We start from the raw sequence: 26,552 nt of genomic DNA on the forward strand, positions 1-26,552 counted from the left end.
GGCGCTGCGCGGGAAATATATATAGGCACCGAGATCTCGCGAGAGCTTGGGATCCGCCCCTTTCTCCCTCGCTTACTGGGAACTCTATGGTGTGGGAGGGGGGCGCTCTGGCCTTTCGCGTCTGTGATGCGGAGGCCCCGGGACAGGGCGTCATGGCAGCGGGCTGCGGTGAGCGCGGCCGGGTTGAGGAGGGGGCTGGGCGGCGCGGAGCCGGAAGGGGATTTGCTGCCGCTTCTGTCGCGTTGGGGCCGGTGGCGGTGGTGAGGCTGCCGGCCGCTGTGGTGGCTGACAGGAGGGGCGGGGGGTCTCGTTGAGCTGCAGCTGGGCGCGTTGCGGTGGGTGCTCCTCAGTCAGCTGAGCACCCCAGGGTCTGCGGGGTCTGCCAGGATGCGGGGTCCGCCGGGATGCAGGTTTGCAGGTGCCCGGCCCGCTGCAGATGGCTCCTGATCGTTTCTCCTCGCAGCCCTGACACGTTTCTTTCTCTATTCAGCCGCCTGTCCTTCAGCTTTTGCAGTTTTGGGGTGAAAACTGAACTGTCTGCTGTCCACACGACTGATGGAAGGTACGTGGCCGTAACAGAGATAGCTAAGAAGGAATAAAGCAGTGCTTAAGGTCATCAGTGTTATCATTGCTTTGCTGCAAGCATCCTTCTCTTGTTTCTTATCTTTTAAGTCCCCTTTTACTCCTGTCTGTGATGTTTGACCTGTGTTCGAGGCTCCTTGTTATGTGTTACTGAATTTCTTAACTAATTCCTGATCATGAATTTCCCTTCTTGCTTAACCGTCTTCATTTTCACTCTGGCCTCTCCTCCTGGCTTGCCTTGGCTGGTGAGTGATGACTCCGTGGTGAGCAGTGGGTGTTACACAGAGGGAGAGCAGAGTGGGCCACAGTGAGCATTTCTCAGGGTCGTGGAATCTCCCAAGTTGGAAGAGACCCACAAGGATTTGCCCAACTCCTGATTTGGGTATTTAAGTCTGAACTTATTGAAATTTCTCAGCAGGGAGGTTATTTTGGCTCTGTGGGCAGTAATTTGGTGTTTGGAAAATAGGTTGGTTTTCTAAACGTATTTAAAACCTAACTTTAAGTTAATAGGTGTTAAAGCAGAATCCCTTTGCCTCACTAGGTGACTAAAATAGGAAAAGCATTGCTGTGCAGCAGTTTCTGCCTGAAATGCCAGTGAACCAAGTGTTTGCTTACTTCAAGATAATCCCTGCCCTAAAATTCGAGGCCATGACCTGTTACAGTGGAGCTGAGAAGCAAAGCAAGCTGAGGTTGGATACCCTGACCCTGAGTCTATCTGGTGTCCCTGAAAGCAGCTGACATGGGCTGTGTGACTGCCAGAGTGCAGCAATTGCAAAGTCCCCTTCCAAGTCCTCTGTGTTCTGATCTGCATCAGTCCTGCCTGTTTCTCTTGCTCTGCAAGGTGGACGCTCTCAAATTAGGAATTGTCTCATTTCCAGCCTAGATTTACTCTGTAGGATTTTGCAGTTGCTCATTATGGTGCTAGAGTTAATCGTTTGAGTAGTTTGGTTTTGTCCCAGTGCTTGCTTTCTTGGCACCGCCTTCTTAATTCCTGTCCTTGATTGGATCCTGTGTTTTCCTGTCTGTACGTGTTTCAGCTGGCCTTGCATCCTGCACAGGAATGACAGGACAGTCTGCCTGTCTCAGAAGTTCCACAGTGCTTTCAAGACTCACGTTGACATTTCGGCTGCAGAGGTGTGATGGGCTCTGTTTGATCAAGACAAAGGAAGGCCTAACCGAAGACAATTGTTGCAGCAGTGATTTTTTTTTTCTTCTTTTTTTTGTTTTTCTTATTAGAGCACAGTTCTGTAGTCCAGGTTCCACACGCTCCAAGAGCCATCTGCCTTTATTTATGCTGATACTTTGTACCACTCAGACGGAGCTGTAGTCACAACTCAAGATGCCACTCTTCTTCCGTAAGAAGAAACCCAGTGAAGATGCTCGGAAGCGCCTTGAATACCAAATGTGCCTGGTAAGCAATGCTGATGTCACTTCTGTTCTCTGTACCTAATCCCAGGCGCCTCGTTACTGATCTCATCCAAGTTAGCAGGCTGCCTTTCCAACGTACGTCAGAGAATTCCTGCTTTCCTGATCTCTTCTTGCCTTTCCCTCCACATGTTCCCTCTGTGCTACTTCCATCCCTTTCTTCTGTGGTTGCACATCACACCTTCAGCCCACCTCATGCCACCCCACATTCAGGACTTCCCATCCTTTCTCCTTCTTGCTACTTCCCTATTTTGTATCTCTCCGTTTGCTTTTTCTACCAAAGAATCTGTGACATCCCTTTCCTGAATTTTCTTGTGCCTCTCCTTTGCTTCTTCTTCTTTCTTCTCTTTGTGCCCTTCAAAGAACTAACTTGTTAGACACAGCTGGGGAGGGGGGCACCTCAAAGATAGCTCTGTTATACTGCCTGTTTTCAGGTGGTGCCTTCAGTGAGTCTGTTAACTGTGGAGAACTGCAGACTTATTGATGAGGTGCAAGTCTCTATTCTCCTTAGTTCTTCCTGTTTTTCTGGTGTCTCTTAATCCCTAGAGATTTGTCCACAGATACATGACATTTGGAGTGGTTCATATGTTCAGGATAAATAATGTTACATCCAGAAAGAGTAGTCATTAATTCAACATCAGGTCTCAAAGATATATTTTTTCTTGGGCTATTTTCTGCTGGGATCCTCTGGGGCAGATTCTCAGCAGATTGCTGTCCTGGTAGTCAGGGTTGTAGAACTACCTGCCTTACAGCAGCTGCAGATATAAGGCTGGCTTTCTCCAAGCATTCCTTAATTATTTCACCTATTCTGCCATAGGAGCTGCGGACCAGTGCTGACATGGGGGGATCTTCTGTGTTCTACCCTAGAGGCAGCTGCATTTTAGGAATGCTAACATTATTGCTGTTGGACATCAATGAGGTAGTTTGGAAAGTAAGGCTTTGTTATACAGCAATAATGAGAACAGTTTTATTTATTTGGTTTGTAGAGTTTCTGTCCGCTTCCTGTGGGGCTGAAGAGGGACAGCTAAATCTGACTATTGTAGGATTGGTTTTGTATTGCATTCTTAGCCTTGGGTCCAGTTATGCAGTTCTGAGGACTTAATGGTAGCACTATCACAGGCAGGCTTTATTGCCTAATACAATCTCTTTTATTTAAGAAAATAGACACAATGCTACTCACAGTGAGACTTCTCCAGTGCCACTGCTGTCAGCAGCTGCATTAGGTGTGGCTGGTATGAACATGGAAAACCGTTTTTGTGTGGAAGCAGCAAATTCTCGCTCCTTGCCCAGCAAAGTTGGCCTCCAGCAAAATACAGCAGCAGTTACTTTGGTTTCTGTGTGCAGTTCAGAAGATCCACTGTCTGAATGAGACCTGCCAATGGCAGAGCAGGCTCCGTGAAGGCCAGCAGGGCACTAGTTCATAGCAAGCATGTGTCTGGTGCTCGAGTGTCCAGCTTTCCATTTCTTGTAGCTTTCAGTTGATATTTCAGCATGAGATGTGCTTTGGTTCTTCATGCAAAAATTCATTTATTGCACAAAGAGAGAATTTCTGCAGTTTGGTTTCCTGGCTGCTTTTGATTGCTGCGATTGTAGAAGCAAGCCCTTTGTTCCTGGCTTTTTCACTGAACTGCATAGTTGCAGCAGAAGACTCTAATTAGGTTCTCTCAAGAGCAGCCAGTTGAGTAGCGTAGCCAAAATGCAGCAAGAGGCTGTTTATTTCTTCATGTTCTAACTCTTGTGTATCTTCCCTTACCAGGCAAAAGAGGCTGGTGCCGATGACGTTCTTGACATATCCAAATGTGAACTGTTAGAGGTATGTTCTCTGGAACTTTCAATATTAGCTGACAGGTCTGATTTCTCAGTCTACTTGTTAGCAAACATCAGATTTAATATCGTGTCTGTGAGCTTTGGGACAGAAATGGCCTTGTGCCCGGGCCACTTCTTCCTCTGTGTGTACGTTCTCTGGTTCTCTGGAAGAGGTAAAGGCCTCTTCCTTATGTTGTGCTGTCCTGCTTGTTGCTTCCACAGTGTTTCTGCGCTGGGAATCCTCTTTAATTTGACAGCATGGGAAGGGCAGAGTGACCTCAGACCCTCCTTGTAAGGACCCAACCTTGGGGCCTCCTGGCTTAGTTTTGCTAGTCATAAGGGAACGTTTGTTTTTATTCTTGCAAAAAGCTAGCTATTTATCACCATAGTGCTCTGCAAAGTCTACTGCCTGCACTGATTTTTCTCTATAAGTGAACATGCCTGGCTCCAGGCTGCTGATTAGTGATGGAAATCTCTTCTGGTGTTGGAGCTAACTAAATTAGAAGCAAACTGGCTGCTGGAGTATGAGTGGTTAGTGACAGATGGATGGCCTTCAGTTTAGACAGTTTTGCATTCTGGCAGCCATGCAAACCTGCTAAGCAGAAGCCCATTCCTTTCAGTTTTGTTTATTGCCCTGTGTTTCTGAAGTGTTTGTACCTGTGTAACCTTTTGTCACAGGATGCCTTTGCAAGCAGGCTAATGAATATACCACTGCTCTTTGAGGAGAGATTTGAGAGAATGTAGCTGCCAACTGTGCACTGTGGTATGGCTTTGTGAGACTTTGGGAAGCTTTTCTCCACGACCAGAAGCCAGTGGCACCTGTGTGTAGATTTGTGAGCTGAGTGGGGCAGGCTGGAAGCCAGTCTGTGTGGAAGGGTGGGAGGCACAGGGTGTGCTCTGGTGTAGCTCTGTTGGCAGCTGTAGCTGGTCTTGGATCCTGAGCTGCTCCTTCTGGATTAATACCATAGAACTCTCTCTGTCTTGCTGCTTCCTTTTAGCTGTTGTAGTTTTGGTAAATAAAGTAATCCACGAGATCGGTCTTAAAATTAACTCCAGAATTAAAGACAAGACAATGATTTGGCCAAAACCTGTTCCATTCTGCAGAATGAATGATAGTGCTCAGAGCATGGGCTGAAATTGCTGGCATATCCATTTTCTGATTGCCCATCTCCTGCAAAGCCCAGCAAGCTCAGGTGCCCACATGAGAACACTCAGTTGCTTACCTCTGTCACTCAGCTCACTGGAGCAGGTATGTTGAGGTTACAGCAGCATACATTTATATGATGTCTAGCTGAAAATGTGCCTGAACTCCTGAGTCATCCGTGCATTTAATAGTAAGTCACTCAGGGTCTGGACTTCTGTCCAAGCCATGCTGTGTTCTGTGCTGTGTGCTACGCTGTCGTGTTGCGCAGAGCCATTGTGGGCTGCTGGCGTGGAAGCTAAGCAGGCAGCACTGGCATCCTGGGCCAAAACAACTATCATAATATCATGTGCATTTTCATAAAAGTTAATGACTCAGATTTTACAGGTGGATATTGTAGAAGTGCTTGGAAAAGAGAATATCTTGTGAAGTCTGATGTGACCATTTGTTAATTGTTTTTAGGTTCCATATGGGGCCTTTGCAACTTGTAAAGTCTTGCAGAAAAAGGTAACGATCCATTCCTGAAGTAGATAATTCCATTATTGTGCATGAATATTGCTGCTGTATTTGAGATAACTGTTTCTGGCTGTTTGTTTGCTTCAGGAGGAGTTTGTGATGGATTTGGCCATTTGTATGGTACTACGTAGAGAACAATTTGGGCAGGACTAATCTGTTGTGGTGCTTTAGTGCTTCTGTCATGAGAGATGAGATGATGATTTCTATCTTAACTTAATTAATTATATTTCTCATGAAAAATAACTAAACTTCTGTTTAATATTATATATTTGGCCTCTACAATTCATTTACTATTTCACTGCTTTAGATGACTCTGAATAAGATACAAAACTCTTATATAACCTCTGCAATTAATTTTTAGCAAAAGTCTTATTCTAGGCTGTGGTGCCTCTTATGCTCATGTTTCAATGGGTTTTCCCTCCTCAGGTGCTGATTATTCATACAAATAATCTTACATCTTTAGTTCCCAAGTCCTGTAGCCTCCTGAGTCTCATAACTGTGAAGGTAATTGTGACTTCTAACAGTCATTCTAGCTGCATTAAAACACACTAGCCCCAAAAAAATCCTCCTGTCTGACTGTTGTTACCAAAAAATGGTAATAAAATGTGACAGCTCCCTTTCTTAGGTTTACAAAACCTGGGGGATCACTTGAATGTGGATGAGACTGGTGGTGAGGCCAACTGATGTTGATCAGGGGGCTGCAGAACCTCCCCTACAAAGACAGGCTGAGGGAGCTGGGCTTGTTCAGTCTGGAGAAAAGAAGGCTGGAGGGTGACCTCAGTGCAGCCTTTCAGTGCCTAAAGGGAGCCTACAAACAGGAGGGGAGTCAACTCTTTGAAAGGGGAGATAACAGCAGGACAAGGGGGAATGATTTGAAGTTTGAAGGAGGGAAGATTGAGGTTGGATGTCAGGGGGAAGTTCTGTGCTGTGAGAGTGGTGAGGTGCTGGAACAGCTGCCCAGAGAGGCTGTGATGCCACGTCCATCCCTGGAGGTGTTCAAGGCCAGGTTGGATGGGGCCCTGGGCAGCCTGGGCTGCTCTGAAATGGGGAGGTTGGTGGCCCTGTGTGTGGCAGGGGGTTGGAGCTTCGTGATCCTTGAGGTCCCTTCCAACCCTGGCCATTCTGTGATTCTGTCTCTCTGTGGAGCAGTTCAGCCCATGGACCCTGCAGAAAATGTTTTTCTGCCAGCCTGTTTTCATGGAGATATTTGTTCACTTGGCTTGTCCAGTTTTGTGGCACAGTTCCCCTGGTGCCACTCCTTTCCCTGGTCACCTGTTTGTTTATCAGTGTATGGAGTTTTCAAAAGACCTGCAAGAGTGAAGAGCCTCCATCCCATGGAAAACTTCAGACTTTTTTTGAAGCCCTCATGGGAAAAAATAATTTTCATTGCTCAGTAATTCACAACCTTTCATTTTTGCATCACGACATCTTTCCCCAATACTGTTTGGTGAAATTATCTGTTCTTCCAGGTTCTAGATCTGCACGACAACCAGCTGGCATCACTTCCTACTGATATTGGTCAGCTGACATCTCTTCAGGTAAAGGATCTGCTGTATCCCAAGTTTCTGTAAATGGCAATGTTAGGGGTCAGCATGAAGGTGGGGTTTTACTGCTGTTTTATAGTTAAGCACAATGTCAGTGGTGGTCCTCAGGGTGTCAGATCTGTGTCACTGATCTGACTGTTGCTGCTGAGCTGGCTTGTCAGGGGGAGAGATCAGGAGAAGAGTGTACTGAAATCTATGGTCCCTGCTTAGTCCAAATAGCTCACACTGCCAAGCGAGGGCTGTGAGTGAGCAGAGCTGTAGTTTCCTAAATTGTTCAGGTTTTAGCATTCTCCCTGGTGTGATTACACTCAGAGAACTCAACTCAGTGTGTTGCATTTCAGAGGGTCCCCTCTGCTTTGGGGTGCAGCTCTGGATGCACATCACTGCTGTTCAGTCATCTGCTCCCTATGTGAGCTGAGGCAGTGTGGCTGGGGAGGCAAGTATGCTTGGCTTTCCAGTTCATGCATCTGCATTCAGCACCTACTTTGGCTGTTGTTTGCAGATGCATGCAGTAACTAGATGTACTCTGGATTCGGGGTGTCTAGGAAATTAACTGTTTTCAGCCTGTGGATCCAAACAGTATTAACAGATACGCATTTTTCCCTGGCAGATGATTAAGGACTCATTCTAAAAGCATTTTTGTTTTTGTAACCTAGAAAACTACTTTTAAATTGCCTTTTGGGGCTGCAGAATTGTCCCAATAGCATAGATATAGTGAAGACTTGAGACTTGTGTAAAGAATATTCTGATTATCTTTTCTGTTGATATCTTAGGTCCTAAATCTTGAAAGGAATCTCTTAAAATGTCTTCCACAATCTATAGGGGATCTTGCCCAGCTCCAGGTCCTCAATGTGAAAGGTATGACATGTTTCTTGTTGGTGCTGCTGGCAAAGTACCATTTGTTTTCTGGGTTGTGCTGAGCTGCATTAGTAATTATTCCTTTGAACCAAGGCAAGTACCAGATGGTTTCCATTATGAATACTAAGGAAGAGCATAGGACAGACTTGAATTCAAATAGTTGGTAAGGCAGAAGAAATCTAAGTAGAAAATAATTCCCCAAATTTCCCCGAGTAATTAGGATTAACTAGGGTTTTTTGACTGCTTCTTAATAAATGTGCACACTGTCTGCCTTGATTTTCTTCTATGTGGTTCAACTCGTGGCTCTTGAATGAGACAGTCATCATGAAACGATGATTCCTTTCATCCCACTGCCCCTTGTCCAAGGACAGCTTGTTGGGTCATTCCTGATCTCAAGAGCTGAAAGCTTCCTTGTGCGCCTGCATGTAGCCAGCACTTCAGACCCAAGCTGACTCACCTGTGTGTTGAGGGCTGCCACGAGGGCTGGAGGCACGTCTTCCTCCAGAAGCATGAGACTCAGAGCTGGGCACCAGAGCCCAGTCCTGTGAGCTTGTTCACTCAACTCTTGCAGGTTTGTACAGCCCTAGAAGAGAGATCACAAACATACCTTTATACAATACTTTTGGGCACTGTGTCATTAATCTGGGAGCAAAAAGAGTTGTTACAGACAGCTGCTGCTGAAATGGGGAAGAGGATGAAGAGCAAGGCACTCAGAAGTGCAGCTCAGCTTTTGGGTATATCCATCTGGTCTCTGAGCACTGAATTTGCCATCCCACATTCAGTTTCTTTTGTCTGGTTTCTGATACTTACACTGAAGGGAGGAACATCCCACATTACAAATATTGTCCTAATGAAGAGCAGATTGAATCTGTTGCAGTGGCCTCAGCTGAGAAAGGCTGGCTTGGCTTGTGGAAGCACTTCTGGGTCTGTGCAGCTCGGTTGTGTGCAAGCAGATCATAGAATCATAGAATGGCCTGTGTTGCAGAGGAGCACAATGCTCATCAGTTCCAACCCCTGCTGTGTGCAGGTCACCAACCAGCAGCCCAGGCTGCCCAGAGCCACATCCAGCCTGGCCTTGAATGCCTGCAGGGATGGGGCATCCACAGCCTCCTTGGGCAACCTGTGCCAGTGCCTCACCACCCTCTGGGGGAAAAACTTCCTCCTAATATCCAACCTCAACCTCCCCTGTCTCACTTTAAAACCATTCGCCTTGTCCCATCACCATCCACCCTCACAAACAGCCGTTCCCCCTCCTGTTTATCCACTCCCTTCAAGTACTGGAAGGCCACCATGAGGTCTCCCTGCAGCCTCCTCTTCTCCAAGCTCAACAAGCCCAGTTCCCTCAACCTTTCCTCATAGGAGAGGAGCTCCAGCCCTCTGATCATCTTAGATGGCTCTAAGATCTTGAGTCCCATTTACCTCTGTTGGCAATGCAATGTTTGCAGTCTTAGCACACCCCATGACAACCCCATTTCTCCAGCACAGGATAGAAAATAACTCACAGAAGGCTCTTACAAATACAGATTGGTGTTCCAGTAGATGAGCTTGCTGGTTTCTGCTTCAGCAGTGCTATGTATTACTACATGACTTTTCACTCCATAGGCAATAAGCTGAAGGAGCTGCCTGCCACAGTGAGTGGTCTGAGGAGCCTGCGCACTCTGAATGTCAGCGAGAACCTCCTGCAGGAGCTGCCAAGGGTGCTGGCTCACATCCGCACGCTGGAGGTATGCACCCAGCCTGCCTGCCTGGCCTGTGCTGCCTGCTTACTCTGCTGCAGGTTGCTGTCCTTCCTGCTTGCTCAATGATAATAAATTCAGCTTAAAAAGCAAATTTCTAGGGCTTGGGTGGCACTCACTGTAGGGGACTGTAGGTAGGGTATATGTGGTTCGTAGTGTCTAAATTCAGTTTTGCGTGCTCACCTGCTTTGGTCTTTTCTGATCACTTTTTGCCTAGGTTTAATCACTGCAAAAGTGATCTGTAGGGAATAAGCCTCCAAATGTTTTCAGCTGTGGCTGCTTCTGGGAGTCCAAACTGAGTCTATGGGCTCAATTTAACTCAGATACTTTCCACTCAGGCTGGTTCTATCTGAGCAGATTGAATGCTTCTGATGACGTTTTTGCCTCTGTTGCCTTAATAGATCTCTGACTCATTGTCAGCCTTCGTCAGTTCCTGGCTCCCTGGAGAGCACATTCAAAATGATACGAGCACCAGCATTTTTATGGGGATCTTACTTTCTGGCTGCCAAATTTGTCAGTACTAAACTGTGCAAGTGTCAGGGAACAGAGCTGACTCAGACACCAGCACTGAGGGCAGGAATAAACGCTGTCCTGTCCTGAGGACTCAACATTAGGCTTCTCTTCTGTTGTAGGCAGGCTCAGGTTTTGAGAGCAGGGACCTGTGCAGCTCGCTCCCTTGTGTTTGGTGAAGTGGTTCCTTTCCTTCCTGCTAAGTCCTTCTCAGCAGGAGGCAGCGTACCCTTGGTATTGCCATTCCTCCCATGCGTCATGTTTAAGGGCTCCAACACACAGCAGTGGCTGGAATTGAGAAGTGCTTTGTCCTTAAAGACAAAATGCATGTGTCTGCATGAGGTGGATGTTGTACTGAGGGACCAGCTCAGAAGTTCCTAAATAAGGTACAGCAGGGTCACCACACCTCTGAAAGTTGTCAGACATCCAGCAGGAGAACAGTACAGCCTTGTGATTATGGCAGACTTCAGGGTAGTGTGCAATTACCACACTGCAAGTGAAATTTTGGGAACCTGCAAGCCTAACTGGTTCTATTATCAGCAAAAGTGAATTACCTTTAATGTATTTCCCTTTCAGTAATTTTTCCTTTTAATAAATTCTAGAATTCAACTAGATATGGGTGACATAAATATTCCATCCACTACTCCACCTTCTTTATGAAGTCCTAAAGAAAACCAACACTATTAACATGCTGAGAGACAGGATTCTGTGGCTTGGTTATTATGGGGTACAAATTAAATCTTGCAGTTTATTTTCCTGGGTCCCAGGCTTGAAACAGTTGGACTCTGGCTGGGCTGTGACAATAACTTGGAGCTCTGTGTGTTCTGTTTTGGAGACACTGACCCTGGATGCTTCTTCCATGACCTACCCATCACCTGATATTTGCAGTGCAGGTACAGAATCCATTCAGCAGTTCCTCTGCAAAGGTAAGTGAGAAGAGTCTGTGAATGTGGTGAGAGCTTGCAGGGCTGTGCTGTGCTCTAACTAGGTGCTACAGCTTGTTCAAAGACTGTATTTACAAAGGACAAGCGTGAGGGTGGTTCTGTTTCAGGTGGTTTCTGATGCTCTGCACACAGGGCAGGCAGGTCAAGTTGTTACGTGTCAGTAAGTCTTGGCTGGCAGACAGCAATACATGACTCCTTCCTTGAAGTTTGCTTCTTGCTGTCAAACTGAAATGTAGAATGTTTTTGTTAAAACCTCAGGACAGCTGACTTCCTGAGTGAAGTCCTTGCATCTCTCTGTGCTTTTGTTTTCCCATTTGTATTTTCTCAATGGGAGGTTTTGGAACCATCCAGATACAGCTGATGCTGCCTTGGGATAAAGAGATAGACTCAGTAGATCCCTTCTACCCTCATTTTCTATAGGGAAGGGCCAGTGGGCTGATATTTTCCTTAAAGAAATATGAAAACAGATTGAAATCTCAGAGGGAAAAAACACTGGGCTGTGTGAGAATTTGTAAACACTATATTCAATACAAACAGGAAGGCCTGGCAGAGATTTTATGCAGATGAGGTGCACTGTGTTAAATGTTTGAAAGAAAAGGACTGTCAGAAGTTATTTGAATGGGAGTAAATTACCTTTTGCAGCCCCACAGAAATGAATATGCCTGTATTCGTGTCTGAGAGTTTTCTCTCCGAGTTGGCCAGCAGAGCATCAACCCAGCTACAAGTGCTCAGTCTGTTTTTGGAGGTTATCCTCTCCTGTGATTTTAGAAATGGGAGCAGCACACTCAGCTTTTCCGCTTCCTCCCTCCACGCTGTGCTTTCATCATCTTCCTGGTGGGAATGGGGTGGCACTATCTCTTCTCACAGCTTCTCGTTCCAAGACCTGCATTAGTTCTTATACATCTATGCTTGGAGAGAGAGAGCACAGTTGGAAGCTTCAACTTCCAACCTTCAGCCATGCTGCTGGGAGGTCTTGAGGCACCAAATGTCCTTGTTTTGCATCTGATCTCTTCCAGAGTGTGGAATTGCATACTATCCACCTTCAGAGTACGTGCTCCCTGCGCTGGAGAGTGATGGAGAAACGTCAGTGGATGGGGTGGACAGGACAGTGCACAAATACTTGGAGGAGGAGAGCAAGTGGCAGGTGAGGCTCCACTGCACGTGAAGCTGTGTGCAAGTTTTGGATTTGTCTCTCAGGTGATCCAGCAGATCTCACAGCACTTTGCACATCATTCCTCATCACTGCCTACCCAGTGAAACCTGTCATTGTGAAGCAAGGGAGCATCAGTACCAGAACCAGGCATGGCATCATGGATGTGCGTGGTTCATCTCCTCCCTGGGCAGCTGGGAATAATGTTATCATGTCTGACTCCTAGCAAATATGTTGCAGAGAACTGCCTCCATCCTTGGAGATTTGCATAACTTGGCGGGACAAGGAACAATCTGACCTGACTTGGACATTAGTGCTGTTGTGAGTAGGAGGTTGGAGTGCAGACCTCCAGAGATCTCTTCTGACTCCAGTTTTTCTATGGTAGTTGCTATTTTCTGAGATACATTAGTTTAAATCATTATCTTGAAAACAACAGTGCAGAAAATACCTAGTGATTCACAGCCAAGTGCTGGACATTCCCAGCCCTACCTGCGAAAGGTGAGGCTAGGCCTGTAATTATGACACATTCTGTCAATTCTGTTTTTCTCTGGCCTTGGATGGATGACTGGACTTTGGGGATATGTGAATCTTAATGTGCCTTTGGTTGACATGTTTGCCCATTTAGGGAGAGAGATAATGTGGGCTAATGATATCTATAAAAAACTGCTCCTAGAAGTAAATATCTCCTGATTCTTTTCTTTTTCAGAATAAATTCTCAGACTACGAGAAGAGGAAGGTAAGGATGAACCGGAGAATGGGACCACCTCTATTTCTTGTTTTCTATTTTTCTCAGCCAAAACTGAATGTTGACCTTGCAGAACATCCTCAAAACACGCTCACTCCTCACTGCAGAGCACAAGTGGGAGCATGGGGAATGGCAGACTGTATTGCCTGACACATACTGCTGATGAGTGCGGAATCTCTCACGAGTGATCACTTCCAGTTTAAGTTAGTCCTTGTCTGCAGAGTTGGATCTGGAAGCTTTTACACCAGAAAGCTTCTTGCTTGCCTCTCTGTGCTGAACACTCAGTTACTTTTCACGTGAGGTGGGCAGATGCAGGGCACAGCCATACTGAGCTCTGTGTAGGGGCAACACACACACAATCCATTTTTCTCACATAAGCTCCTGTCAAGCTTACTTTGTCCCTTTGCCTAGACCTCTTGGCTGGCTGCTTCCCTTCACTCAGTTGTCCTCAGACAAGAGTGCCCTTGCCATCTGGAGCTGAACACAACCTTAATTTTGGATTCCACTCCTAGCGTTGAGTGTTTGTATTGGCTTGAAGCAGAAGTTCCCTGTGTTTCTGTTGTATGAGTTGATGCCTTGAAGTGTTGGCTTCGTGACTATGAAAGGAATTGCAAGGAGTTGGGAAGCTGTCATAAAGAGAACAGCCACTTGTGCCTCACAATTTTTGGTTTCCTAGGGACAGAACGTTTCCATCCTCTGGTAAAGCCTCCTGGCTAGTCAAAGCCTTTTGGCTTTCTCTCTTGTAGTAGTGGGGATTAATGTGCTTTGTTTTGCACTGCCAGAATTTGTTTTTAAATTTAAAAAAATTTGTGGAGCCAACTCTGCTGATTGCTGGCATTCATCTTTCTTCTCAGGAAAAAAAAATGCAGGAGAAGCTTGAATTTGAGCGGCGCTTGAACATGGGGCAAAGAGAACATGCACTGCTTGTGCAGCAGATCAACAGTCAGAAGGACGAGATACTGCAGACAGTAAGAGAGGTAGGTCTCTTCTGGGCAGGAGCTCTAATCCCTGCTCATTTGCTGAGCTAGGGCTGTGCCTGCTGCCACAGACAGAGAGGTGTTTCGAGTGTCCACGTGTGCAGAAACTTTCCTTGTAGAGACAGCAGCTCATTCACTGCCCTCAGTGTTTTGCTTCTGCTTTCTCCCTTGGACTCATTAGGGATGCTGTAACAGTCATTTGATAGGTGGCTGTTTTGATTGTACAAATTGGAGCTGGGTTTTTTTTCATTTTTTTACATCTTTCCCATACATAATTGCTTGACTTCACAGATTCTCAACATCTCCTTGGAAGCACCTTGGAGTGATTCTTCTTTTCCTCTGTGTTTAGGCTGCCCCATCTGATGAAGGATGAAGGATCTGATCTCCTTCTCATAACATCTCCCCAGAGCTGCCTGGGGCACCTGGCCCAGTACAAGATACTACGTTTCCTAAGCTGACCATGTTCTCCTTTGGTTCTTTTGCCTTGGCCTAGGATCAGATGAGGTTGGAGGAGGGCCTGACAAAGCATCAGCAGCATTTGGAGGAGGAGCGCCTGAAACTGCTGCAGCAGCTGAAGCAAGCAGAGCAAGGCATTGCCAGCCGTATCCAGAAGCTGATAGAGGACAATCAGAGGTGAGGCAGTCACAGGACATCCTGCAGTGAGCTCTGTCCACTGGGGGCTCGTGTCGTGCTCTGAGTTGTTCATTTTGGCCTCTCTGAGTTTTAACAGAGCTGGTCAGAAGTGGAGTGCATGTTGCTTCTGTGGTCCCTGTCCAGCATGCAGCCTTTGGACAGAGCTCCCCAAAAGGCCTGCAGGCTTGGTTACAGAGCTAAACTGTCCCTGCAAGCCTGTGCTGTACAGACAGAGGCAGTGGAATTGTACAGACTCCTGTGCTGTCCTGGCTGTGGACATGGTTGTTTCTTCACTTCTCATGTGCATTAGCTATATTGAGTTTGTCTGCACTCAAGTATGTGCTCATAGATTTGCAAATAAAGATACCACTTTCCCAGCTGCCACTTCTAGCAGAACAGGATCAGTGTCTGTGGATGGAGTGTTAGTTGCTGAACTGCCAAAATCCCACTTAAATGAAGTGGAATTTGGCACCTCAGAAGAATATTTCACACATCTGTGCTTTTGAAGTTTTGTGGTACTGTGGAAAAATTTGAATTCCTCATGGAAGTTACATATTTGAACAGCAGTGCTTAGTGTTCCTCTTTAGTGCTCCTTCTGGAAGGTGCATATTTGAGCACTGATCTGGGTCTGCTGGATCTCATGTAGAGCTGGTGCAAGGTTACATGCCTGCTAAAGTCTGATCTTCTGTGTGTGTGAGAAGCAAAGTTGTTTTCTGCTTACTGGGGGAGTAAGATGTGCTGCTTAGCCTTATGAAAACCTTTTATTTTGTCTTTATTTAGGCAAAAACAAAGTTCAGACATTCTGAAATCCTTGGAGAATGAGAGGTGAGTAACCTTGAAATTAATTTTTTGGGAAAACGGTCAAGGAAGAGTTTTGGGACCCTCAATTCAGAGCCCCCAGTTTGAATCCATGTGAAGTCAGAGGGGTTATTCTCTTATTTGCTGACTGAAAGGTTTCCTGCTGCTTTGCCTGCAGCAGCTGATTCTGGTCACTTGGAAGCAAGATAGATGTGCTTGGTTTTACCTAGTCTGGCAGACCCTGTGGGCTGGTGATTGCACCTACTTTTCATCTCAGAATGGTCCTAGCTAAGGAGTTTGGGAACAAAACCCTGTATTCTGCTATCAAGGGCCAAGAGAAATCTGTTGGAAAGCAAAGCACTTACGGAAGTGGTCCAGTAATGTGTAGGGGAGGAATACACCAAACTCAGTGCTGCCATTCAGCCAACACTTTGATCTGGCTTTGCCCCTAAAATTGGTTTTCTGCAACTCTCCTCTACTTTTATATTGCCCCCTGCTTCCATGAGGTGTTTGTGCTGTGACAGAGTAAACTGACCTGGCTGAAAAATATTCTCTTTGTATGGCAGATAGTTTTTATGTCAAACCATTTCCCAGAAAGTTAAGTGGTGGTGTGTGTAATTGTGCTGGGACAAGGACAGGGAGGTGGGAGGGAGACGAGGCTCCTGCTTATAGTGGCAATGCTCGCTGCAGTCAGCTTTAAAGTGCTCCTCAAGCCTCAAGGGAAGGAAGCCTGTTTCCCAGATCCTTGTTAGGTCTTCTGGGATGAACTTTCCATTGTAAGAAGCAGCAGTTCCCATGGTTTTGAGGAAAACTTTATTTTTCAATAGACTTAGATACCCTTTCCAAGAAATCACTGCAACTTTTGAGTCTCTGATGAGCACGTGGCTTTCTTGTACAGGTTGCTTGCTGAATCTGCCCAGCCTTGGGTTCTGAGCTGAGTGAGCAGGAGAGGAGTGAGGTAGTGCTTCTTTGAATGAGTGGCTGAATTATTCTTATTTGCTTGCTAGAATAAGGATGGAACAGCTGATGGCAATCACACAGGAGGAGACAGAGCATCTGCGCAGGAGGGAAGTGGCCTGTAAGTCCAAATAACTGGGATAGTAGGTTACTGGAAAGACCTGGTTCCTTTGGATATGCCCTGAAAGGTGATTGCTGTGTGGGAGATGCTCTGCTACACACGTTCTTGCTGTTTGTTGCCTCATGCATAGAGCAGACTGGAAGTGGGCGGCACTGTACACATACTATGGCTGATCAGTGCTCCCACCTGCAACTCACTGCTAATTCTCAGGTGTGAGAGCTGTGTCAGAGTTGTGCCCCTGATGTAGCTGGAGTGTGTTGCACAAGCAGTCTGAAACTGATGGTAAGGCATCCTGTGTGCACAAAGTACTTTCTACTTTAGAGGTACCAAGCAGATGTTGACTGATCAGGTTTGTGAGGCAGGAAGCATATTAGGAGGTAAGCAACAGTGCCACAAGGGAACCATTTCTGCTCATTGTGAGCATGAATGGAGCTGCTGGGGTTACAATGGAAATGATGTGTGTGTTGTCACCCCAGGAGTGGATGGTTCACAGCAGTGCAGACAGGGCTGTAGCCTAAAGCACTGATTTTGCTTCTCCAAATACTGAAGAGATGCAGGCAGAGTAGGATTTGTTTGTGTGATTTTCCAGTAAATAGCCACAATTCTTGCAGCTGAATGCATCTCCTCATAAATGAATGAGATGGGAACAATGAGAACAGGTTGAAATGAGAGAAAAGGCACTATTAATTGCAAGTTATTCTAGCAGCAGTGGCAGATCAGTGTCTCTTCCAGAGAGGAGCTCCTGATACAAACTGACAGCACTTCTGTCTCCTAGCTGCCATGCAACAAATGCTGGCTGAGAGCTACAAGAACAAGCTCATCCAAATGACCTATGAATCTCGGCGGCAAGACCTTGTCAGCCAGGCCTGCTCCAGGTATGCTGGGAGATTTCTGGGGCTGGAGATGCTGTTGTTTTAAAGTTCCTTGCTTGCCAGCACTCTCTGGTGTGATTCCCATGTAAAGGGCCAGGAGTTTCTGCAGCTGCTGGATGGCAGCAGAACAGCTCTGTGTCAACCAGGTGACAGTGCAAAGTAAAGCAGCGTGGTTAAATGAACCACCTTCTAGCCACAAGAACATGAGATGTTAATCATGCTTTGCACCTGTCACATGTTTATACCATTCATTCTACCTTATACATCCTGCAAGTATGGAGGGTGAAGTTAGACTGATCTTTTTGTTATTTGGTTGGTCAGTGTCAAACTGTAGTGCAGAGCCTCCTAGGACTGTCTAGAGGATTACGTTTCTTTTTCCATCATATTAAAAAAGCTCCTAATGGAGCAGATAATAATTATGGTGCAGAACTTTTCCTAGTGGAAGCTATAGCTTCATTTATTATAGCTTCATTTTCATCTGTTGCACTCCTGTGGAATTTTCATAGTTCTGCTGGACAAATTACAGAGCAGGCTGAGGTTCTTCATGGTTGTTTACAGCCACATTCTGTTTCTTAGAAGCAAGGCTCTGTTCTCAGATGTGGTCCTTCTTGCAGGGTCTTTGGGAAAGTGAAGCAAGCTGAGAAATTAGGAGGAAAAAATGGAACTTGTGGACTTTATTGCCCACAGAGCTATGAGACCTTGTGACGTGCAAGCTGGGATGTGTCACTCCAGGAGCCAGTGTGAAAATTTCCATCTCTGAGCAGTGAAATTGAGCAGTGATGAGCCAGGTGGAATCGAGCAGTGTTACAACAGAACAGTTGAAAACTTCACATTTTGTAATATGTGAAGGAGGCACAGAATATTAAAAATCCTCTGGACTGTAAGGATTATGTGGGCACAGTTTGTGTACGTGTAGCACACTGCTATAAATGAAGAAAATTCTAGCTCTTTTTGTTTACAAGAATGTGAGAAATTTAATCTGGAGGTGTCTGACAGACAGAATTAACATTGTGCACCCGTGCTGTGCCCAACAGAGGGCAGTGGGTAGACACAGTCCTGCCTGCAAGTGCAGGCAATACCTGACCCTGCTGTCTGGACCTTCATCAGCACAGCTTTTTCCAGTGCAGAACACTGATGTGCAAATTCATCACCTGGGCAGCTTGCTGGGGCAACCACGGCCCCTATTTGGATTTGCAGTAACTCCTTGACAAATATATTTTCTTGCAGCCTGGCTGAGATGGATCAGAAGTTCCAGCAAATCCTGGCTTGGCAACAGATGGATCAGAACAAAGCTGTTAGTCAGATCTTGCAGCAGGTAGGCAAGAGAGCAAATTGCATGCAGGGAGAGACTGAAGAAAGGCAGTAGGATTCAAAAGCAGAGTTGAGAGTGACAGGTATGGGAGCAGTGGTTGCAGGGTTGGGCTGTTTGCAATAATTGTTTTATAGAACACTGTTGGTTTAACTTGGAGACCGGTGTTCTAACAAGCTGGCTTTGGTATCTGAGAGAAAAATGTGTTTATACTTTAACTAGACAGCAACTTCTCATGAAGGACAGCAGCACAGACCATGGGAAGCAAAAGTGGTGTGATGATTAATACAGAGGATTTTAAGATTTGAGAGAGTTTTGACAAGTCCTGTCTTCTTGGCAGGCTTCTTGGGTGACTTTGGACAAGCTGTCTGGATGCCTTTGAGATGCATTTTCTGAGCATCTTCTGCTTTTGAATACCTCATTTTGAGACCTCCTCAGCTCATTTTTCAGACGTGCTGGGAAGTCATGCCTTGTTGCACAGACCTGGCAGCCTGGGTACTCAGTGCTGCTGAAAGTGGGAGGTGGGGTTCATATACAGCACTCAACATGTGTGTATGAGAGCATGACTGTAACTTCTGTCATTCTGTAAGGAGGGTTTTACCCTCTGGTCAGAGATCTTTACCTTCTGGTGAGATCTATGCCATATTGTAATGTGAGCACTGTTCATGCAGAGTTAGCATTGTTCATTTGTACTTCAGCCACTGCAAGGCAGCAGGGTTTCTTTAGGTCGTTCACATCTGCATGAACAACCTGCACTGAGCAGAATGTTGTCTGTCCCTTAGAGTGAGATGCAGAAAGCTGCCTTTGAAGCTCTCCAAGTGAAGAAGGATCTTATGCACAGACAGATCAGGAACCAGGTGAGTCAGCAGTAGAGGAAAGAGCAACCAGCTCCTCATCATTTGCTGAGACCCTTATGAGGAAGATCAAAGTGCTGTGAGCACAGAGCAGGAAGGAAATGGAGAGCTCTTGTATTGCTGAGAGCTCTGTAACAAAGCTTTGTGCAGTGTGGGATAAACCACAGTCTCCCAGTACCATAGGAGAGAGTATAGAGACAGATTTTACATTTGTGGAGTTGGTAGGATTGCCATTGCTTTGGTCATCTCAAAACTGCTCTGGATGAGATGCTGGAGAGTGGTCAGTAAAAGACAGACCTGCATTGGCTCTGTAGGGGTGGTCTGCAATTGCAATTACCATTTTCCTTCAGGTTTCCTTGGTAGGGCTGTTGTTTCCACGAGTCACTGCATCTCCATCTAGCACACTGTAATTGCGCCTTGAGCCATAAGTTCACCTTTTCTTTCCCATTCTCAGCCTGCCTTTCTGAGCAACATTCTGCAAAAGGTGAAACAAAATAGTCAGGGGAAGAGCAAGAGCTGCTGGGGAGGTAGCAGTGATTGATGTGTGGAGGTGGGTAGCTGCTTTCTGATACAGCGTTCCAGTTGCTTCCCTCTCTTGATCTGACACTAGGAGAGAAGTCTCAGGTCTGGAGTTGGTAGATAAGCTCAAAGGCTTTGATATATTCAGTCACTTGGTGACCAATCTTTGTACTGTGCTTAAAACCTATGGATTTTGCACAGACAATCCAGAAGATGAATCTAACAGCCTTCCATTGCCTGAAATCAGTAAGAGCCCAGCAGTTTGCTTGCTCTTGCTTTGTAAACAAAGGGAGTTTGTTTCTTGATACCATAGGCTGGGCCTTTTGCTATTGAAACCCATCCCACCAGCATCCTGTAGGGCAGGGGCTGTAGGTGCAGCCTGCACAAAGCCTCAGTGTCAGCAGGAATTTGGTGGTAGGTGGCACGCAGGAAGCAGAATGGCCTGGGATGAACAGGTACAGGTAGCTGGGCTGGCAGGGGAGCTGGGCTCTCTTCTTGGCTTGGGATCTTGGGCAGCTCATTTCACCTCTCTGTGTCTCAGTTACCCTGACTGAAAGAGCATGTATCGTGATGGGAATTGCTGAAGCAGCTGGGATCCATGACAGAGCCCCCAGTCCATCTGCAGTTTGAACACTGGTGCTAAGAGGATTTTGATAACAGCTGCTTTCCAGAGTGGCTGCAGGGTTTGGCTGAATGAACTGATTGCGCTGTGCTTCTGGTCTCGAACAGAAGGTGTTCAGTGCAGAGAGTGGGAGGCAGTTCTTCAGGCATGAGACAAAGAGCAGCCGCAGAACACGTGTCATGGTAGGGCTCCAATGTTCCCAAGCTTATGGGCAGCTCTGCAGTGTTGTCCTTCCAAGGCCAGTAGTTAGACCTCATTTTGAAAGAGTGTAAATTAAAATCATTTCAAATGTCAGTAAAAAAATGTTTCATCTTCTGTTTAGATTAAATTAATAGAAACAGAGTTATTGCAGCTGACACAGCTGGAGTTAAAGAGGCAAGAACTGGACACAGAGACGCTGCAGGTATGTAGGGCCCTGGGACTGCCCCACCACCCTCTCTCTGCTCTGGGATTGCGAAAGCTTCACTTGCTTCTTTGGCTTCTTGCAGTTTCCTGGTGGTTTTGTGCTTAATCGGAAGGTACTTAACCCCAGGACACCAAAAAAACCTCTTTGTCATGGTGATATGGAAACGCTGCTGCTGCTTTTAAACTTCCTGATGAATGGCAGGAAAGAGACAAGTAACCTGGCCTTCTTAGAAGTGGGCAGCTGTAGGCTTGCTGTGTGTGGAAGGATTTTTCAATCGAGTTGTTGGCTGTCCCAGAAATCCCTGCTGAGCATCTCATGTCTTCTCACATGTTGTGTTTGGTTTTAAATACCCAACAACAGTGACTGCCAGCTCTTCTCCTTCATTTCTAGCCCATGACTTCTAGGCTCTTCCACCCCACCATCCCACCATTCAATGGGTTGACTCCATCAGCAGTCACACACTGAGAAATCTCACATTTGGCTTAAGCAGCTTGGCTTTAAATTTTGTTGATACACCTTTGCATCAGTTTTTGCCTTGTGTGCACAGTTTCCCAGTTTGGGTCACCTCTTTATTCAGCCCAAGAAAGTGAGGATGTATTCCAGTCCCTATCTGTGTGGCTGTTGGGGCACAATGTGTTTGCAGCTACACCTCTGCACACCAGGAGAGCAAACTGGAGACAGCTTCATCTGCCTGCATCCCCTCTGCTGTTTGATGGTCTGCAGCCCAAAAGTTCCTGCTGCCATTGAGCCCTTATTGCTCAGGCAGTGCCCACAAAGTGCTTTGGCAGAAGTATTCCTGCAGTCATGTTTGTGCAGCAGATTGTTGCTCCTCCTATAAGATACAGGTGCTTTAGTATTGAGCTTGGAGAATCACAGGAAAGCAGGAAGATAACAAAAAAAGCCCTGAGAAAGGGAGGTGTTTGCACCAGTTATTTTTTGCAAGGTTGGTTTGGGAGAGACCAGTGCTGATAGGATATCCTCAGCTGCTGTTGGTTGCTCCTTTGCATGTCTGCAGGCTCCTAGATGTAGTTTCAGGTGATCCTCCATTAAGGAGGACCACAAACACTTCTGATGCCACTGAATGAACTTTTAGTGCAGTGATGAAGAGCTGCTGCAGGCGGGCACAGCCTGGGGCTGCTCAGTGTGTGCTGAGGATTGGCACCACTGGTGAATGGTCAGTGCAGGACCAAAAGAAATAGGCATGCCATGCCAAAGGGAGGATTGAGGCCATCTGCTCAGCTGTGCTGTGGGGCCCATGCAGCATAGGAATTTAACATTTGCTATGACAGTTCTGGGTATATGGTAAGTGCTTTGCTGGAAATGGGGCAGGGGTTTCCTGCAGACCTGAGAAATGGATGCCAGAGTCGTTCTGTTGCAGGGGGTGATCATGGAGCAACGCCAAGCACTTGGTTACCTGCTGCAGCAGCTGCTCAAAGAAAAGAAGCAAAGGGAAGAAGAATTGCAGCAAATACTGGTAATGAAGGCCCGTAATTCTGGGCTGTAGATGAGCACAAAGCACAAGCCTTTGTAAGCACGAAGGCTGTCTGCAAGGAGAGCATCCATGGGTCAGCATAGGGATAAAGAAGAGCAGGGAGGGGCTCTGAGTGGTGGTGTCCGGACTCAGACTTTGGAAAGTGCTGATGTAAGCTCTTGGGGCATGGTTACCTCCGGTCCCTGGTGCAGTGTGAGGCCCTGGTATCTGAAATGTCCCCTGCTTCCCCCATCTGGGGATGATCTTTCCCATTTCTGGGGAAATCACAGGAAAGAATCAGCATGATCCTACTGGGTGTCTGCATGTGGCCTTGTAATTCTGAAGACCTCTAGGCTGTCCTGAGCTTCAAAAGGCTGGGCTTTAGTACATAGGGCACAGTGAGCAGAGGGATGCAGAGGGTGTGGGATGTGGGGATCAAAGTGGGACCAGCCTGGCAATTCTCTGAGCCAGCCCTACACAGCCAGGCTGCTGATTTCCCCTTACACACACAATTCAGGCTGCTCTAAATAGCACTTACTGCATTATCTCGGGCTGTTGAGTGAATGAGTTTGTTTTTTAGTTGGAAATGGAAGCAAAGAGTGAAACCAAACAGGAGAACTACTGGCTGATCCAGTACCAGCGCCTGCTGAACCAGAAGCCGCTCTCCCTGAAACTCCAGGTTGCTGCTGCATTTACTGCTTCCACTGTAGTGTGCACACTAACAAAATGCTCTGCTGGACAGGTGCAGAGGAAGGAACACTGTTCCAGCCAAACCTCTGAACAGCTCCACTTGGCTGCCTGGTGCTTCACAGTACTGAGCCAGGGACTTTGTGCTGTGAAAACAGCTGCGGGGCAGCCCCAGAGAGATTGCTCTGAGCTCCAGCCCTGCTGTGTGTCAGCTCAGGTTGGCAGAGCAGGTGCTGCTGCAGACATCAGCTGCCAAAATTGCTGTGTTTCATTCTTCCAAAACCAAGGTGTTCTGAATTCCGCTCATAAAGTATTTGCGGCCGGAGCTCCTTTGGCTGTTGGGCTTTTTAGTGTCTTCATGGAAGCAAAATGCTTCTAGAATGGCCTTGTTCCTGAGAGCAGGACTATGTGCATTGCCTGTCCTTGCTGCCATGCATGGTCAGGCAGCTGTGTGTCCACACCTTTTCTCCAGAGCGAAGTCTGAGAGCTCACCTTGTGTTTTGCAGGAGGAGGGCTTGGAGAAGCAGCTGGTGAACCTTTTAATTGAGCTGTCAGCTGAACAGTATGTGCCTGTCTTTGCACACCATCGAATTTCCTTGGAAGTGCTCAGCACCATGACTGCCAATGACCTGGAAAAGGTACGAGGCAGCAGATAAGCAGTACAGGGCAATGCTGCTCTGTGTCTGACCCTGTCGAGCCGTGCTCGTGGTTATGCCCACTGCAGATCTTGCAGGACGGAGTGTTGGTGCTCCTGGTGTGCCACATCTGTGCAGGGGGAGGTGCTGATGCTACTCTGTGCCTTGTCCAAGCAGGTGACAGATTTTCCAAAGCACCTGCAGAATGAGCTGTAGCTCAGCTCTGCCTTTCAGTCCCTCAGATGCGCTTTGTAGCTCAACAGGGGCACGTGCGAATTCCTTTATTCCAGTTTTGATGCCTGATGGAGATTCTCCCCTTGACGTGAACAGGTCTTGCCAGCCTGGCCAAAGAGTTTGTGTTGTTCTCTTGGAGGTGTCTCCTTTCTCAGCCCCCTCTGTGCTTTCTCATCTGAGTGCTGACAACCCTCCTTTTGCACTGCAGATGGGCATTGCAGAGACTGGCCTGCAGCGTGCCATCCTCAGACGGGCACAGGAGATCCTGGCTGTGGCAAAGACAATCCCAGGTACCAGCAGTTCTTTTCTGCCTGCTCCTTGACGTGTCGTGTGGTAGCAGTGGGTACCTGAGCCTTGAGTGGGGAGATCTGCAGGGCCAGATGCCTACCTGTGGGAAGTAGAGCTGATGGAGGTTTGTGTGCCTGTGGGAGAGGCAGGGTGTGCTGCATTGTCACCATTGACTCTCAGAGCACTGAGCTCCCGTGGGCATGCAGCTGCTCCTGGGTGAGTGGGAGATGGAAGCTCTCCTCAAGCTCAGACCTCTGCTTGTGATTGCAGAGCTGCTGAGGACGGTGGACGCCGAGGTCCCTGCAGCCACACAACCCAGTGCCCCTGAGGAGGAGGCCCCGAGTTCTGTGGTCCCCACTGCTCCCCTGCTGCAGTGGGATGAGAAGAAGTCAGAGTGCGTTGTCTGCATGGAGCAGGAGGTGAGAGCCCATGTGTGCTGCCAGAGCAGGGGTGAGAGAGGGCCAGCTGGGATGTGGCACTGGGCAGTGCTCTTCCTCAGGTCTGTTTCACTGTGCACTCTTTGCACAGTGCAGGGGCTCAGGGTGCTGGCACTGTCTACCACTCTGAAAGCTGTAGGTGTTGCCCATCATCTCCAGCTTCCTCCTGTATTTTGTCTAAGTGTGGTGGTGCTGAGATTATGGTACAACAGCACTGTTCATGTCTTCTCTCTCTTTCCACAGGCCCAGATGATTTTCCTGCCTTGTGGCCATGTGTGCTGCTGCCAGACCTGCTGCAAACGGCTACAGAGCTGTCCCCTGTGCCGCGGGGACATCACACAGCACGTCCGCATCTTCTACAGCAGCTAGGCAGGCTGGAGGGAGGCATGGCTGCCCAGCACTGCCCTCATCACTCCGTCCCAGGGCAGGGCTCCCCTATCAGTATTAAATATGCTCTCACAGCATGACCAGCGCTGCCCTCTCCCTGCACACGGCTCTGGCTGGCCGCAGGCTGCACCCAGGGCTCTCAGCAGCCCTCCACCTTCCTGGTGGCTTTCCAGCCTTTGTCTTGGGTTCTTCATCTGCATCCACCATCCAGCTTGTTTGCCCAGCCTGGGAGCACTGGGTGATGGCATTGGGTGTACTGGTGCTCCTCCTCTCTGGCTATATATTTGCCGTTGGAATTGCCTGTTGCTCAGCAGTGACGCAGTTAGAGCCATTGCTTCTGAAGCCACTGGGACCCTGCAGCTGCTCTATTATGGCCATGCCACTTGCCATTCTTCTGCTGTGGTGAATTCTCCTCCAGGAGAGGCATCCTGCCTTGTTAACGCTCTGGGAGGCTGAGAGTGCCTTGCTTGTGTGTTGTTGCCATAGGCAAGACTTGTGCTCTTGCAATCAGTGGCAACATGGCTGGGGGCTGCAGCAGGAGGCAGGGCAGAGCGAGGTGCTTCCCATCCCTCACTGTCAGTCCCACTGAAGAGCAGCATCTGCAGCAGCCTCACAACCAGTGCTCGAGGGACAGCTCTGACTAGAAGACATTCCTCGTTGAGATGTGCTGTGTGGGGGAAATGTTCCTGCCACAGAGTTCCAGCTCTTCCTTGTGTATGTGTGTTGGCATCTGCATTGTTCCCCATTGTCATTAATAAGTAACGATCCCGGTGGGGCTTTTAGTCTCTTGACCTCAAGTATAAAACACAGAGATAAGTCTGGTCCTGCTGCAGCCCTTTCCCCCAGGAGAAACTTAAATACAGCTGGTTTCGGCTGGTTGTTCGATCCCTTTTTATTGCCCCTTGTCTCGCAGTCGCAGTAGCACCTCCTCCTGGCCCAGAACACGGAAAAATTTGAGGGTTTGGATGCAGCACTGATGACTTCCAGACAGCTGGGACCTCAGGAACCTCTGCTGCCGTCGTGTTCTGTTTACTGTGCCCTGGCGGAGCATCCATGCGGCACCGCAGCCCGGAACTGGGGGCTGGCACGGGGCCGGGCGCTGCAGAGAGGGCTCACTGCGTCTGGGGCAGCGCCAAGGCTGCGCCTCTGTTTGCACGGAGCTGCGACCGCAGGGAACGGGCAGGTCCCTTCCGGAGCCTTTGGGACGCAGCGCAGAGGGGCTCAGCCTCGCATCCTCCTTGCCTGGCGTGGCGTGGAGGTACTCAGCATCTCGTGGGGATGGGGAGCAGTGAGGTGCCGGCTGGTGGGGCGGCAAGAAGGCCGGCAGCTCGCCGCGCTGCTCTCGTGTTGCCAGGGCCCCGCAGGGAGGAGTGCATCACAGCTGCTCT

At 47.7% G+C, this 26,552-nt stretch overlaps 1 protein-coding gene across 5 annotated transcripts; it reads left to right on the forward strand.

Moving 5' to 3' along the window:
- The first annotated feature begins 65 nt into the window (after positions 1-65).
- Positions 66-26,049, forward strand: LRSAM1 (leucine rich repeat and sterile alpha motif containing 1). 5 transcript variants are annotated; one of them, XM_042878637.1, is made up of 27 exons: positions 66-168; positions 491-562; positions 1,620-1,716; positions 1,819-1,993; positions 3,764-3,820; positions 5,417-5,461; positions 5,897-5,974; positions 6,940-7,008; positions 7,788-7,872; positions 9,475-9,596; positions 10,954-11,044; positions 12,079-12,206; positions 12,919-12,948; positions 13,812-13,934; positions 14,428-14,567; positions 15,348-15,392; positions 16,373-16,443; positions 17,219-17,318; positions 18,543-18,630; positions 19,407-19,481; positions 20,942-21,022; positions 22,404-22,499; positions 23,077-23,175; positions 23,690-23,821; positions 24,261-24,342; positions 24,611-24,759; positions 25,021-26,049. In XM_042878637.1, exons 4-27 carry the CDS (start codon positions 1,922-1,924, stop codon positions 25,144-25,146), a joined length of 2,184 nt encoding a protein of 727 aa, XP_042734571.1. In that variant the 5' UTR covers positions 66-168; positions 491-562; positions 1,620-1,716; positions 1,819-1,921; the 3' UTR covers positions 25,147-26,049. The 5 variants fall into 5 exon arrangements, with proteins under 5 accessions (XP_042734571.1, XP_042734570.1, XP_042734572.1 ...); XM_042878636.1 differs by lacking the exon at positions 1,620-1,716; XM_042878638.1 differs by lacking the exons at positions 1,620-1,716; positions 5,897-5,974.
- Positions 26,050-26,552: the final 503 nt, after the last annotated feature.

The sequence above is a fragment of the Lagopus leucura genome, unplaced genomic scaffold, assembly GCF_019238085.1.
Source record: "Lagopus leucura isolate 7727_CA_CO unplaced genomic scaffold, USGS_WTPT01 Super-Scaffold_100022, whole genome shotgun sequence".
Lineage (NCBI taxonomy): Eukaryota > Metazoa > Chordata > Aves > Galliformes > Phasianidae > Lagopus > Lagopus leucura.

What these genes read in the sequence shown, in the direction of transcription:
- LRSAM1 (XM_042878637.1), top strand. Translation starts at nt 1,922, where the DNA reads ATGCCACTCTTCTTCCGTAAGAAGAAACCCAGTGAAGATGCTCGGAAG. An exon ending in GTAAAGTCTTGCAGAAAAAG is followed by an intron (nt 5,462 to 5,896) that starts GTAACGATCCAT and finishes TTCCCTCCTCAG; the next exon opens with GTGCTGATTATTCATACAAA. An exon ending in TACTGCAGACAGTAAGAGAG is followed by an intron (nt 13,935 to 14,427) that starts GTAGGTCTCTTC and finishes GCCTTGGCCTAG; the next exon opens with GATCAGATGAGGTTGGAGGA.